The sequence below is a fragment of the Grammomys surdaster genome, unplaced genomic scaffold, assembly GCF_004785775.1.
Source record: "Grammomys surdaster isolate TR1022 unplaced genomic scaffold, NIH_TR_1.0 188, whole genome shotgun sequence".
In the NCBI taxonomy this organism is placed as follows: Eukaryota; Metazoa; Chordata; class Mammalia; order Rodentia; family Muridae; genus Grammomys; species Grammomys surdaster.
The window spans coordinates 6,522,432-6,538,585 of NW_021604633.1; the positions used below are offsets into that span (position 1 = coordinate 6,522,432).

General features: G+C 39.1%; 1 protein-coding gene across 2 annotated transcripts; it reads right to left on the reverse strand.

Moving 5' to 3' along the window:
* Nucleotides 1-1,717: 1,717 nt before the first annotated feature.
* On the reverse strand, nucleotides 1,718-16,132 carry Dus4l (dihydrouridine synthase 4 like). 2 transcript variants are annotated; one of them, XM_028768904.1, is made up of 7 exons: nucleotides 16,105-16,132; nucleotides 13,586-13,722; nucleotides 10,033-10,154; nucleotides 7,594-7,711; nucleotides 3,896-4,018; nucleotides 2,988-3,214; nucleotides 1,718-2,318 (listed from the first exon to the last, which is right to left on the reverse strand). In XM_028768904.1, exons 2-7 carry the CDS (start codon nucleotides 13,699-13,701, stop codon nucleotides 2,059-2,061), a joined length of 966 nt encoding a protein of 321 aa, XP_028624737.1. In that variant the 5' UTR covers nucleotides 13,702-13,722; nucleotides 16,105-16,132; the 3' UTR covers nucleotides 1,718-2,058. The 2 variants fall into 2 exon arrangements, with proteins under 2 accessions (XP_028624737.1, XP_028624738.1); XM_028768905.1 differs by lacking the exons at nucleotides 13,586-13,722; nucleotides 16,105-16,132 and adding an exon at nucleotides 11,027-11,086.
* Nucleotides 16,133-16,154: the final 22 nt, after the last annotated feature.

Below are 16,154 nucleotides of genomic sequence, written 5' to 3' on the forward strand. Positions count from 1 at the left end.
TACAGATGTTTGTCAGCCATGTAGATATTGGAAACTGAAACCAGGTACTCTGCGAGAGCAAGTGCTCTTAACTACTGAGTCTCTCCCCAGGTCTGACACCTGCATTTTTACATGGATGCTGGGGATCGCATCTAGGACCTCAAGACTGTGCTATAAGCTCTTTAATAGCCTAGCATTCTCCCCAGCCCTCCTTGCCCTCTGTTGATATCAATCAATGCTTAAATGGGCTGAACTTACAGACGGTAGCTGTGAGGACAGTGCAGTTGCAGCCGTGGAGCTGGGGAGCAGCTGGTGGCTTTGACATCCTCAGGAAGCACAGGCTTCAAGGCCACTAACAGAACCACAGCAGCAAAAGGAGAAGTTGTTCTTCCAGTGGTGGCAGGCACAGCAGAAGAAGGTAGAGGAACAGCTGGGCAGAGGGACCAGGGCAGGTACAAGAACAGTAGAAAGAGGCAAGAGAGGTAAAGAGCTGAGGTTGACAAGAGGCAAGAAGACTTGGAGAGAAGCTGCAGACCCTGGCAGCTTGTAGAGTTCCAAAGAGCTGTCAAATTTCAGTGGCCAAAGATCTCAGTCACAGGGGTTTGGGAAGTCATGGCTTGAGAATCATGCAACCAAGCTGTAAAAATAGCTGCTGTCAAAGGTTGGAGAGTTCCACTCCTTAGACCTACACCATCCAGAGTTATAACACTGGATACCCCAGGACTAAAGGCCTTGCTACTTGAGGCCTGCATAAGAATCCTAATACTAGAGCCCCATCACTCCTGTTGCCAAGGCTAGCTTCTTCTGTCAAATGCTGGGGATATTAACACTGCCAAAGTTAATGTTGGGAAGGGTTCTCAACCACCATTTTCATCTTGGTAGAACAAAGTACTCTGGCCAGCTCATTAGTAACCTAATAATCAAGAAAGCATCAAAAGAACTAAATTTGCTGTTACTCAAAGAGCTCCACACAATATTTAAAAAATTATTTATGTACATGGGTAAATGTGTAGAGGCCTGAAGACAACTTTGAGGAAATGATTCTCTTCTTCTACAACATGGGTCCAAGGGGTCGAACTCAGGCTTCAGGCTTCAGGCTTGGCTAAGGCAAGCACCTTTACCCACGGAACCTTTTGTTGTTCCTAATCTTACTTTTAAATTACAGCTGACATCGCACGTAACTAAATCCAGTTAGACAATTAAATACCTTCAAGTATATACTCAACTAGTAAATGTGCCAGTTGATTTTATAATTTAAAATTTTAATGTACATTCTGATTCTACCCAGAATTTCTTGTTCTTTCTCATTTTATATGAATGTGGACATTTGTTCTACTACCTGTGAACTTTCAAAAAATTAAGATGTACTTCTTATTAACTTACAGGTGAGTCATTCCTTCTTGTTATTAGAAAAGTTTTATTTAAAATACTTAAAAACAGAATACCTTTAGTAAAACTTCTACACCCACCCATCCACCACACCCATAAGGATTAGAAACAGAGTTTTTCAATATTTGACCTGGGACTATTGGATGTTCGAAACTCCTGAGTTCTTTAAAACTTCTGGGTCTGCTCACAATCTATTGAACTAGAATCAATGAAGAAGGACTATAGGGGCTGATATTTGTTGTTGTCAGTTTTATGTGTATGAGTGTTTTGCTTGTATGTTTGTCTGTACACCATGTGCTTAGCTGGTGCCTGAGGAGGACTGAAGAGTGTGTTGAATCCCCTGGCACTGGAGTTACAGACAGTAGTGAGCAGCCACTTGGGAGCCAGAAATTGGATCCAGGTCCTCTGGAAGAGCAGCCAAGGATAACTGTCGAGCCATCTCTACAGTCCCAGGTCTGAGTTCTCAGTTATTGAAAAGTTCCATTTGTTCTTTCAGATAAAATTTTGCTGGCCTAGAATTTCCAAATGTCTTCCTTCAGCTTTCTGAGTGTTCGGATAAAAGACATGTGTGGCCATGTCTGGCTCCGGCAATTGCTGTTGTGCTGATGCTAAAAGCCATAGACTTAAAAGAAATCCGAGGATGTAACCTCATATGGTTCCATGTAGGTAAAAAGTATATACTACAATGACTTAGAAAATTGAATCATCCCCATAATGGTCTGTCAGGTAATCCAGGACTGCTGATGTGCTTGACAAAGCATTAAATATTTTCTTTTCCTGCCTTGAAGTTATCTTTTCCATCATGTACATTAGATGCTGATGGAAACACATAAAAGGAGTTCCAAGTTCAAGAGCGATGTCAACCCAGTCCCAGAGACATTCCAGTGGGGTTTCTTCATATCCAGCAAACATAGCTGGATTTGTTAAAAGTCCTCTTGCAACCATCACACCTGCAAATTAAAGTACAACATATCTGTTCATAAACTAAGAAACCATGGTTATCAGTTCAAACTTAATGCAAGAGTATTTATCAAGAAGTATTGAGATTTCAGAATACCCTTATTACAAATTCATGTAAAACAGTAAGAAATAAATTGATTCTGGTGCCACTGATAAACCAATTGTATTTATACAACCATTTTTTTAAAGGACAACTGTATTAATTCACTGGCCTTATTGTTTCTTTAGGAGACATTCACATTGTCATAAATCAGGCTGTTTAAAGTTGGATCTACTTGCTTCCATCCAGCAACAGTTACCATGGGGCTGGCCAGTTAATTCTGTAAGGGCCAATGAAACTACTGGGCAGTTCTGGGGCTCCTGAGTCCACCCCAGTTTATTATCTCTCATCTCTACTTTGGTGTCCTAGATGCTTTTTAAAGATAAAATGAAACAAAACAAAAAAATGGACCATGTGTAGATGATTTGCTGGTCAATAGATATGATGGTAGCAGCAAAATGCTGCCATTGCTTCTAAAATGATCTACTGTTTCTAAGGAAAAGAGCTGACAGCATTATAATAATATGGCTCAGCGTTAAACAGGAAATCAGACTTCTCCCCCGTCTTCATTTTTTCAACCTTATTAAATGATAAAAAGATCCCAGTGTTTATTTCTTACCATCTGTCCCAGTCATCTGCCACACATTTTCTGCTTCTTTCAAGCTTCTTATGTCTCCATTAGCAACTATGGGTACAGACACATTTTCCTTTATCATTTTAATGGCATCATAGTGGACTGGCTGGTGTCTTTCTTCAACTGTTCTCCCATGGACTGTAATCCAGGACACTCCTGTGGCTTCAGCCTTCCGGCAAAGATCTATCGTTTTTGCCAGGTCATCATGGATCCTATAATTTCAAAATTGCAGCTGTGTATAGCACACAGATTTTAATGCTAAATTAACTGAGACACTTCACCTGCTATATTTATTATCACTTCATGCCACTATTAATAAGATTTTGTTCCGTGACTGATTCCCATTCAAGACCTTGGCCTTAGTTATTTGACTACTGGAAACAATATGGTGGGAAATGTCTTTTCCCTTCCCCATTGCTTTCTCTTTTTGGCTTTGAGAAATTAAGAGTCATGTGCATACTGCCATAGGTGAACACGTCGTACATGGTGTGCATGCCTCCCAAATTGGAATCTTGGGGTTTTTTTTTTTGTCCTTTAATTGTTAGATTTTAGTATAAATATCTTTCCTGTTTTCTAGTTGGTACCAGGGATATTTCTAAGCATTAGCTAAGTAGCATCTTGAGAAAGTTGAGGGTTTGGTGAAGTCTTTTAATTAGAAACATATTACTTGCTGTTAAGAAATAAAAAGAGGACATGGTTCATCAGGATTATAATTTAAGAATGGCATCTATGTTTATTTTCTAGAAAAACATCTTTCAAAATTTTTACATATTAGCTTCTAATTTATTTAGGATAGACACTCCCACATCACTAGGCAAAAGGAACATTTTAAAACTTCTACATAATTCCACATAATATATTAACTTGTCAGTAGACTGGAGTATTGTGTTTACCTTATCTTGATAGAAACTGAAAACCTCGGGCTTTCCACTCGATTTCTCACTTGTCTCACCATATCTTGAACTAGCTCTGGCTTGTTGATCAAGCAAGCTCCATAACCGTCCGCCATCGCCCACCTTGAGGAAGCAAGCACAGTAGGTAAGTTGTAAACAAATGAAATGGAAAACAAAATTCTAAATGCAATGAATCAATCTTTCCTCTATCTTATGATCTGGAATGAAGATGTTTACAATTCATAGATCTATAGCTGCCTGGTTAGCTTTGTTGGGTAGAATGTGGTGCTAAATTCATAGATCAACATTTCTAAATGGTTTCATGGAAACACTAATAAAACACTTACCTAGACCAGAAAGTACTAGAAAATAGTTTCTCACTAGCCAAGGGAGAGAATTAAATTAGAATCCATTCAACCAAAACAGATTTAGGTGTTCATATTAACTGAAATTACTTCAAATTTTTAAAATTCCAAATTTGATGTTTATTGTACATAACAAGAGGTTTTATCAGTCTCAACAGAAGAAAGATATTTTTGGCACTCAGCATTCCAACACCACCAAACAGCTTCTCTAATTCTCCTAATGAGTATATAAATGTCTACTCTGATTTGGCTTATTCTGCATTTAAAACTTTGATTTATTTTTTAGGCATATTCTGGCTATTGGCAGATTACCTAGTACACTGCCTGCACAGTTTATTGAGTCCATCTCATTCAAACACAGTTACTTAGACCCAGCTGCAATACAGAAAGGAAAATCACTATAGTTAGGTAAGTAAAATCAGCTTTTAGAGAGTGTATCTGACATGGGAGTAAAAATACATTTCTGGGATTGCTGTAAACATTAGATTCTTAAAGAACTAGTTACAGATGATGTTGAAGGCAGAACCACACAGACTGTGCTTTCTCATTATATTAACTTGACAGGAACTAGTTATCTGGGAACAGGGAATACCAATTGAGAAACTGCCTTCATCAGATTGGTCCCTGGGCATCTCTGTGGTACATTTTCTTGTTCAGTGATGATATGCAAAGGCCCAGGCAACTGAGGGCTGTGCTACCCCTGAGGAGGTAGGTGTCCTGGGTTGTGTAAGAAATCATGTTGAGTATGTTGGTTGAATGAAAATGGCCCCCATAGGTACATATATTTGAATGCATGGTCCTCAATGGTGCAATTGTTTGGGAAGGATTAGGAACTGGCCTTCTTGGAGGAGACATGCCACTGGAGGTGGGCTTTGAGGTTTAAAAACCCCACTCTGTTTGCAGTTTGCCTTGTGCTTATGGATGAGGTATCAGTCTTAGTTGCTGTTCCAGCACCATGCTTACACATGTTTGCTGCCATGCTCCTGCTCCCAGCCATAGTGGTCATGGATTCATCTGCTGAAATTGTAAGTCCTCAATAAACTCTTTTATATGTTGCTTTAGCCATGGTGTTTTGTCACAGAAACAGAAAACTAACTAAAATAGAAGTTGGTACCAAGAAATGGGGTATTCTGATGAATGCCCTGATCATGCTGTTACTTGGAGGAGTGTGGAAGGCTTTAGACTAGAAGACTGGTATATAATGTTTGCTGTAAGTGGAGCTTAACAGGCTATCCTAGTAGGAACTTGGGATAAAGTAGCTCTAAGAGCAATGTGGACTGAAGAGGTCAAGAGGTTTTAGAAGGGAACAATTTTAACAACTGGGCTAGAGAACCATTCTTGTGATATTTTGGCAAAGAACGTGGCTGCTTTTTGTCTTTGTCCTAAAAATCTGCCTGAGGCTACACTGAAGCATACTGGCAGAGGAGATTTCAATTAGCCTGTTTTTCAAAGACACTTCAGTTATTAGATAACTCTTACGTAGATCTGCAATGAAAGAGCGAGCAGGGCAAAAGAAATGCACAATGTGCACTTTTAGGAGAAAAAGAGCACCAGGGATTTTATTGTTGGAGTAAAGACTTGTGCTGAAAAGGGATAAAGAGAGGCAGGGATATCAAATGGAATAAAGGAAGTGGTGCCCTCGGAGGGAGACCTCACCCAGCTAAGCCTGTAACTTGTAAAAGGAAAAGGCTTAAGGAATTTTCTATACCTAAAAAAACAATTGCAGTTCAAAGATTATGCAAATGTACTTCAAGGAGGGGACCAGATTCCACCCCAAGGAGGCTCCAGAACTTGGCAGCTTCAGCCATGTGGTTCTGACTTCGGTGCCATGAAGAACATGAGGGAAAGGGTATTGTGGAACCTTCCTCCATAGTTAAGGAGAGCCACTGAGGTCAGGCATGTGGCAGGGGAGTCCTTCAATGGAGATCCCGAGAGGCCATTGTGTGACACTGTACAAATGAAGTCTGTACTGAGCTGAAGACACAGGAGATACAGGAGGTCTGTCAAGGAGAGCTGCGTACATGGAGTAGAACCAGCCCCCACCAAAAAAGAAGAGCATTGCACTCAGCAAAGCTGGAAGGGAGGCCATTTTGGCTGATACTGGACATAGATCTACAGAATTTGGAGTTTGCCCTGCTGTGTTTCAGTCTGCTTTGGTCCAGTATTTCCTCACTATTTTCCCTTTCCTTTTTTGTAAAATGGTAATGTATGTTCTGTGCCATTGTATGTTTGAAATACGTAACGTGATTTATGATTTAACAGGTCACAGTTAAGAGATTGCCTTGAGTCTCAGAAGAGAATTTTAACTATTAAATAGTGCTGAGACTGGGATAGACTGTGGGGACTTGTGAAATTGGACTAAATGTGTTTTGCATTTCGATATGGACAGACAGAGATGTAGCAAATGGTTTCAATGAGAATGGCTCGAGGTGCTTCATGTACTCTGATGCTTAGTTCCCTAGCTGGTGGAAGTATCTGGGAAGGACTAGGAGGTACAGCCATTGGTGGAAGGTGGGCTCTGAGGTTTCAGAAGCTCAGCCCTTCCCAGTCAGTTCTCTTTGCCTCATGGGTGTGTCTCAAGTTGGAAGCGTTTGGCTTTTGTTTTTTGTTATGCCTACCTGCTTGCAGCCATGCCATCACAGATTCACCTTCTGAATCTTTAAGTCCCTAATAAAATCTTTCTTTTATTAATTGCCTTGGTCATGGTGTTTTGAATGGCAATAGAAAAGTAATTGGTTAAAGGCAAAAAGGAAGCAGTGATCCTCCACGGTCTCTGCCTCCAGGTACATTCCTCGTCTTCCCTCAATGTTGGAGTGTGACTTTGGAGTTATAAATGGAAAGAAACTCTTTCCTGCCCAAGTTGCTTTTGGTCATAGTGTTTATCACAACTGAGCACCATACCCAAAAAAGAAAACCCACAAACAAACCCCAAAACAAATGATAGCTAATGATGAGGAAGAAAAAAAACCCTAGTCAAATCTATAAATCATTTCAGCCATTATAAACGACCTTTGGAGTTATGTTCTTAAATAACCGTTTCTTTTTTGTAATTTTTATTTAGAACTATAGTGCTTTAACTCTAGTCTTACCTTTAGAGCTTAATTAATTAATGATTATTAATACATGTATGCTGTGTATGTGTGTCTGGTAATAGTGTACAGGCAGAGGTCAGAGGACACTGCAGTGGAATAGGTTCTTTCCTTCTATCATGTGACTTCAGGGGGAGAGCTCACGTTGTCCTTTTTAACTTGTGGATAATTATATTTTTTATCATGTTCCCATCATTTTTTCCCTTCTAATGTGTTTGAAAACTCTAATTTCTTTGACCTTTACCTCTGAGGACAACCACAGTTAATATCTATTCCATTTGCATAGGGGGAGACTATCAGAGCAGCATCAGATAAAACTCTTGCATCATTAGCAGCAAACTGAACAATCAACGGGCAATCACCTGTTTAAAAAAAAAGTCTGATATTAAAATTCACAGAACAAAAATCAAAATCAAGCAGTACATAATTTCCAAGATTCTAACACTCCTAACACACAGACCCTCTTTCGTAAAGGTGGGATTAGTATTGTGTTCCAGAATGATTGTGTATCATGTTCCATGGAGGTGAATGTGAGCGGTCTACACATACCGCTATCCCTTCACTCTTCTTCATGGACATGGGACATGCACTCAGATGTATTGTCTGCTATTTAGATGTATTGTCTCCTATATGGATGTCGACATACTGTTGTCTAAACTGCATTCGTACTTTTTATAAGACTGTTACTAGATAATTACCTAGAAGTATAACTATTGAATCAACATTTAACACTGCCAAGTATTTAACACAGATACAAATAGATTATCTTCTAAGAGCTTACAGATGTACATGCATATTAATACAAAGGGTCTTTCCATTCAACTCACCCACATCAAATACACAATCTTTATGTATATTTATTTATATTTTTTCTATTTTTATTTGTTACTTGTTTCTACTAATTAATTAATTAACTAATTAATTAAAGAAGAATCTCACTTTGTAGTCCTGGCTGGCCTGGAATTCATTACATAGACCAGGCTGGCTTTAAATTCCAGAGATTTGCCTGGCCCAGCAACCCAAGTGCTGATATTAAAGGTATTTTCTACCATACCTTGCTGTTTTTTGATCATGTAATTTTTTTTTCAAAAAGAAATTAGCTTTATTGTCTATTAGGTGTTATACACACACACACACACACACACATTTATTTATTTATTTTTATCTTAAATAACATTTTTATACTTACATGGAGAAGTTTAAAACATAGGATAGCCAAATGTATTGGCTTTCCTCAGTCTTAATATATTTTTCCTCATCTTTGGATAGTGTTAAGTTCTGGAAAGGTGGAGTTTACAATTTTAAAGGCCTTTTTGAAGATTTCCTATAAAATTCCCTGGATGTTTATAAAAGGCACATTTCTGGACACTGCCTCTTTTGTAGTGATTACAGATTTCTATAGCAATTCACTGTTTTGGGGATTGATGAGTTTTTCTTCATTGGCATGTAGGGTACATTTCCCAGTTAGTACCCTAGTTATAGAATCCTACTTTAACAACCACTTACTGAGCTAATATATTTTCAATACCATTACCAGCTAAATACACAAGGTATTTCTCTAGCTCACACCTTCTGGGAACCTGTAATTTAGTGGCGAGAAGGGGATGTAACAAGAAAATACTAACAAAGCAGGGCAATGAAAGAGCCTGTGCTTCTGGACGAAGATCTGAGTATACATTGATCAAGAAAGGTTCCTTGGAAGATGAGTGTGTGTGCGTGTGTACATATACATATATATTTAGAGAGAGAGAGAGAGAGAGAGAGAGAGAGAGAGAGGGAGAGAAAGAGAAAGAGAGAGAGAATATGTGTGCATGGTGTATATGCCTATGTGTATGTATGTGCCTGTGTGTTTATGAAAGACTTAAAAGATACAGACAGAGGGTGAGAGTGTATATACATACATATGTATATAAATGTGTATATACATATACGGAGAGAATGTGTGGGTGTGCATGTGCATGCATGTGTGTTTGTGTGTGTGTGTGCATGTGTGTGTTGGGGATAGGTGTAACTGGGAATGATATTCTAGATAGGTAAGTTCAAGAACAAGGCACACTCAAATTCAAGAACTTTATGGAAAGTGAGGCTGCAGATGTATTTGTGGCTGGATCAATGAAGGACTTTCCTCATTTGCCTCAGGTTCTGGAACTTGAGCCTCTAGACTGGAGATTCTCAACTGTTAGCAAGACCAGAGAACTTGGATGGCTTTTCATAGACTTTCTAACGCCGCAGGCCTAAAACTTTCATTTCCAACAAGTTTCCGATGAAGTACCTCTGCCTGGGAATCATACTGAAGCTATGACTTTAGGCAATGGGAGTTCTAAGAAGGACTGTGACCAGGGAAGGGGCATGATCAAGTATGTATCTTACATTTTTGGGCTGTTAGACAATAGTCTGAATCAGATAAGACAACTAGACAGGGACTTATTGTAATAAATGAGGACAGAAAGGCTGTTGGCCTTAAGAAGGCTGATTACATTTTAATAGATTACTGACAGGGTAAAAGATATTTCATACTGTGAGTTTTAAAATACTAAAGACACTTAAAAATTTAAAGGATTATAAAATATAACCACTGAATTATGTTGCATCTAATTACACACACACACACACACACACACACACACACGAGCGCGCGCTCAACAATTTTTTACAAAGTCAGCAAACTATTGGCTTTACCTACCTTGGTTTGTGGTAAACTCACTGTCTCTGGCTTTTACAGATCTGACAAAATCAGCGGCAACTATCATTGGTGTGTAACACAGGTCACAAGAGTATTTTCTTACTAATGTTCTAAAAGCCAACCTGAGAGCATATAAAACTTTAATCATGAATTTAGAAAATACTTGAATCATATACATTTGCAAGTACAAGTTAGTTAATTATTGAGGACTTATTAGAGGAACTTTTGCTTGGATGAAAGAGGTATACTTTCACCTAGTCTACCTGCTAATTAAGACTAAAATCCTTGGTACTTATGTTTTTGGGATACAGTCTCACTACATAGCTCAGGCTGGCCCAGAACTCACAGAGATCTGTTTGGCTCTGCCTCTTGAGCCTTAAGAGTTAAAGGCCACTACACCTAGCTAAAACCTTAATATTATTTATAAAAACAATTATAGGAGAGTCCCAAGAGAGAGGGGAAGGGAGCCAGACTAGTGGCCTTGCATCCCAATGGACTAAAGACAGAAAGTTCCATGAATTTCCGTTTTGCTTTAAATACTGTAGGCTGAAGTAGTTTGCCACCTGGAATCAGCAGTGAATGACCACAAAAAGGGCCCCATATAAATCTTCTCTCTTATAAAGGATCAGGAAATGAGAAGCTTTGAAAGACTGAAAACTTAAAAATAACAATCCACACTATATAAAAAGCTATGTCCTCATCTCTGTTAGGTGTCCTAACATCTCACGGTGATAGTGTTCAACTAGGCCTGGGGTGTATGTGCAGCCTTCATCCTACTGGCTACTGAGACTGCCTTCTCCTCTGCTATCAGTGGAGACCACATGGAGAGTGTACACTTCCATGTGTATGGTACTATACAGTAAAAATAGTAACAAGGCACCTTCTCCTTCCTTGCTTGATGTGCTGTAAAGGGAGGCCTAGTAGAGGGCCAGGACTTCAGCACTAGCCTGCAGCTCATGAGGCTACCCGTTCCAAAGGGAACTAGGACTCTCACCTCTGTCCACACTAACAAGGAACTCCTTATCTCCCAGATGGAAATGGAAGCCAAGCTGAGAATCACGATGTAATGCTGATAGTGATGAGGTGATGCCTTTCTTTTCTCTCTGATGGAGCAGCGTCAGGATAGCTGACTATATCAGAAGTTTCAGTATACAAAATCAGCCAGCATACGCCATTATATACTAAAGAACATGCTAGCGAATGTAAAAATGATGGTTGTATCAACTGATATAGAAATAGCATTAGACAAAATATTCTTATACAATATTTAAAAGTCTCAGAAAAGCAGAACTTTAGGGAGCTTCCTTCATTTGATGAAGACCATTCATATGAAATCCTATGTGGGCTGGGCAGTGGTGGCACACACCTTTAATCCCAGCACTTGGGAGATGGAGGCAGGCAGATCTCTGAGTTTGAGGCCAGCCTGGTCTACAGAGTGAGTTCCAGGACAGACAGGGCTACACAGAGAAACCCTGTCCCCCCCCCCAAAAAAAAAAAGTAATGTCTAGGATGTCTGCTCTCACCCTTGTCAACACAGTGAACATTTTTAGCCAGCACAGTAAAATATGGAAAAGATTGTCCATTTTTACAGATGGCATGATTGTTCATGTAGACAAACCCAAGAGATTTATAGAACTTCACAGGTGAGCTCAACAAATTTGTAAGACATAAGCTCAATGCAAAAAAAAATTTAGCTATGTGTTAAAAAAACTCATAATCAGCTCACATATACAAAATTAAAAATACAATACTAGGGGCTACTGGGATGAATGGCTCAGTGGGCAAAAGTGCTTGCTAAATAAGCCTGACAACTTAACCCAGATCCCTAGAACTGACAGATAAGTTGATCTCTGACCTCCATAGGAGGGAATGAAATAAGTAGCACATATGCCCCTTGTGCTGCCAGTTAGACAGACAGATAGAAAGACAGATAGACAAACAGACAGGCACACATAAAACAAAATGTTTTTTTTTCATACTTTACATCCAAAACACAATGTACACAAATATAAATAATATGCTTTAGTACCATTAAAAGGGTACTTAAGATAAAAGGGTAAGTTACGTATGGGGAGGAGACATTGGCAAACCACATAGGAGTAGCATCTGGAATATGTAGACCCCTCAATAGACCATAGAAAACAAATGAAAAACCTCAAAATCAATTTAAAAATGGGCTGAGTGTTTCAATGAACATTTCTATTATGGATATAAAGAAACAGTCAAGAAGCAAAAGGATGCTCAACACCATCAGTCATTAAGGAATCAAAGCCAATCACAGAGGGTGCTACTTCTCACCCAGTGGAATGGGTCTAGTGAGTAAAAAGCAGAATAAGATGAAAAATATTGTCCATGGTGAGAGGAACTGGAACCCTTGTGTGCAGCAGGGGAGTAGGCAAGAGTGCAGCCCTAATGGAAAACAGCATGTTTCCTCTGAACAATGCAGACTTAACATGTGATCCACTTGATTATACAACCCTGCCCAAACTGAAATGGTCTGAGGTATTTAAATATCTATGTTCATAGCAGCATTACCTGAAATAGCCAAAAGATAGAAGCAATCCAAATGTTTACCAACCAATGAGAAGAGAAACAAACGTAGTATGTATGTCTAATAGACTACCTAGTCACTCTTACACAAGGAAGGAGAGGCTGGCACATGGCACTATGTGGATGGATCTTGAAACATACTTTCAAAAGGCTAAGGGAAATTAGCTACTCCCTGAAAGACAAATCTCAACCACACCAGGCATCTAGAATAGTCAAAGTCATAGAGAAGGGAAGCAAAATAATAGTTACTAGGGGTTGGAGGTGTGAGGAATGAAGAATTATTGCTTAATGGGTCCAGAGCTTCAGTTTTAAAAAATCAGACACTCAATGCTGCATAAATACATAAACCTTAACAATTAAAAATGACTATAAGGGAAATATGTTTATTTATTGGTTTTGTCTTTTTTGGAGCTAAAGTCTTAAAATGTAGTCCAAGATGCATATTCCCATAAAACCTGCATGTGTACATTTATATCTATTTATCTACTTAATATCTAATGTATACATCTATATATCTATATCTAATACACACACACATATAATGTATAACGTAATACATGATCATTTTTATAGATATTGGGCTAGGGATGTAGCTCACTTGGTACAGTGCTTGCCTAACACCCATGAGGCTCTGGGTTTGATCCCAGCCAGCATTAATTAAGCTGGTCATGATGACATATACCTGTAATCCTAGCACTTGGGATATGGAGGCAGAAGGATTAGGCCTTCATCCACACAGCAAGTTTTAGGTAGCCTGAGATACATAAGACTGCCTGTGGGGAGGGACTCGGGGGAGCATGAAGAAATTGTCTACTTAAGGTCACAGATATACCATCTGAGTGTCAGCAATGGGATTCAGTTTTAAATCATGATTCCAAAACTAGGGGTTTGAAAAGCCTCTGCGGTGGTGACTATAATACTTGTGGGGGAAAAATGCACAAAACCAGTACATACATCTAAGGAAAACTAAATATTGGCTTATCAATCCTTTACCAATACTTACTTTGAATATCGAACCATCGGGGCACAGACTTTTATCAGTTGTCCAGAATGAAACATTTCCATCGGGTCTTTTCTTCTTTCTTGACATATCGTGGTTGGTATGGAGTCACTCCTCATGTATATCAGTTGGTTTCAAGTCTGAAAAAGACGGTTTGCAAAGAGAATTATGCGTCTCACTATTTGAAATCCGCATCACTGGGCTGGTCACGTAGCTCTGTTGTATGGTAGGATGCTCCCTGCATGTGGCAGCCCCTGGGTTTAATTTTCAGTTTTGGAAAAAACCCGAAAATCCCGATTATTCTTGTAATTACATTTATGAGTGTATGTACTCAGATATCATTCTGGTTTCTTTCCTCTTTTTTCAATAAAAGAAGATCTTGCCAAATTCTGCCTCTACTTACTTTACTTATCAATAAATGTGAAAAATTGTACAGGGTAGTTTTCGAGAAGATATGGAAAACCACTAGGTTTTCCCCCTAGTGTGTGTCATGCTACAATTTGGTTGTTACTTTTTTGCTTAGTTTTTGAGACAGGATCTTGCTACATACCCAGGCTAGCTTAGATAATTGCCAAGCTAGCCTTTGCGGTACTGGGTTTACAGTGGTGTGCCTCCATGCCCAACTTCATATTAGTTTTTCATTTCACGCATTTTACTTTCATGAGAAACCAAGGAATCTGACTTGAATTACCTTCCATACAATCCTTTGTATAATGGACAATCTGAAAAACTGTATTTGGGAAAGTTAGGTGGCGTTAATAGAAATTTGCATTTCAAAATATGTCCCGGTATTTTGGGGCTGGAGAGACACCTTAGTAGTTAAGAGTATAGACTATTCTTGCAGAGGATCTGAGTTTAGTTCCTACCACCCAGGCTGGGAGGATCATGGCCACTTCTATGCTCAGTTTCAGGGGATCCTACACCTCTGGGCTCTGAGGGGACTTGTACTTATATGCATATATTCACCTACAAACATATACACACAATTTTAAAAAAGAAATCTTGATACTTTTATTCTAGATTTTTGTGAATCAGAAGGCAGATAAAACTTTATCATTTTTCAAAATTTAAATATATTGCCAGTGAAGATGTTTAGTTATTACCAAGTAAGTGCACTGTAAATAACTTCTATGCTCGAAGTACAAGTGATAAAATTGTTTAATATTTTCCATGTTGTACTTAAAGCTTTTGACTTCATAGTTTTTGGTTTTTTTATATTCCGTTTAGCCTCTGTAATCTATAGCCAGATAAAAGCTAACCCTATAAAATGCTAATTGTTCAAAATTCAGTCTTTAATGTTTGGCAGTAAGCTAAATGAACACAAGGCCAATATACTTAAGGATGCCATGGCTTGCAAGAAACCTTTGGAAGTGTCAACACTGTACAGAGGAAAAGGGGAGTACAAGTTATCTGAGTCAGAGATGGTCTACATTGATAAAGGAATAAACATGGAGTTACTGTAAACCACCACGAGATTATTACAAAGGAGGGAAGAATCTTAAACATTCCTGAATTGGTACACACTAGGAGGTGGTAAGTGGCAATAGCGTCATACTGACTTTCTAAAGCATGATTTTGTTCTTACTCATTCTTGTGGTCAGACTAAATAACAAAGTCTCCTTCAGTATGAATTTTCTGAATAAGCTATAGCTTTCAATCTTGATAGTAAATTAGGACGATCCAGAAGCTTTTAAAAATCAAGATGCTTAAGTCACACCCAAAATCAAAATAGCTTTCTGGACTTATGGGATGAAGGTATTAATATTTTGTCTTAAAGTTCTCCAAAGCATGCAGCACTGGGCATAAGAGTTTGGTCAAATGTGTTTCTACACCTTGAATTTCTTTTAGAGCATAGATGATTTTTTTTTAAACTTATGCTGGTATGTACAATGGGCGTTAAAAACTTTATTGTATATTAATATGTAGACTAAAGTCAATCCTTTTGTGTAAAGAATAAGAAAGCTAAGGAAAGAAAATTATCCTGTAATTCAGATGTTTTCTCGTGGATGATTATTATAAACAAAGTAGTTTTGTAAATTATGAATACTGAAATCTAATGCAATTCTAGACATGCTGCCTCTGGCAACCGATCCTATTTGCATCGTGACTGAGGTCAAACACATGAGGGAACATCTTCTGAGGCGATGTTAAGGGAATGCAAAATGCAGTGTAACTCCAAATCCTCACCTAATAGTTATGAATATTTAAACGTTTTTATTTCTAAGGTACTTAGGGCAGAGCTTAACAACTATTCTTCCCCAGCATATCTCGCCTGCTGCCCGGGCTTGCCACTCAAGGCGTGGAACAGTTAGGCTGAGCAGCCCTTAGCTAACACGTGCTGGGCGAGGAGGGCCAAGACGCTCCCAGGAGCCTCTTCCCCACGCCGGAGGCCGGCGTTCTCAGGCCCAATGCGTTGGAGATAGGCGAGGTGGCTACGTCCCGAGCAGAATGGGAGAAGGTCCGGGCGGCGACCTTTCTTTCCTTGCATATAGGGAAGGTAGTACTTAAGTCCCCATACTCACCCCGGGCCGGCCAGGTGGGGCGGCGCCTTGATTCTGCGTCACTTGGAGGG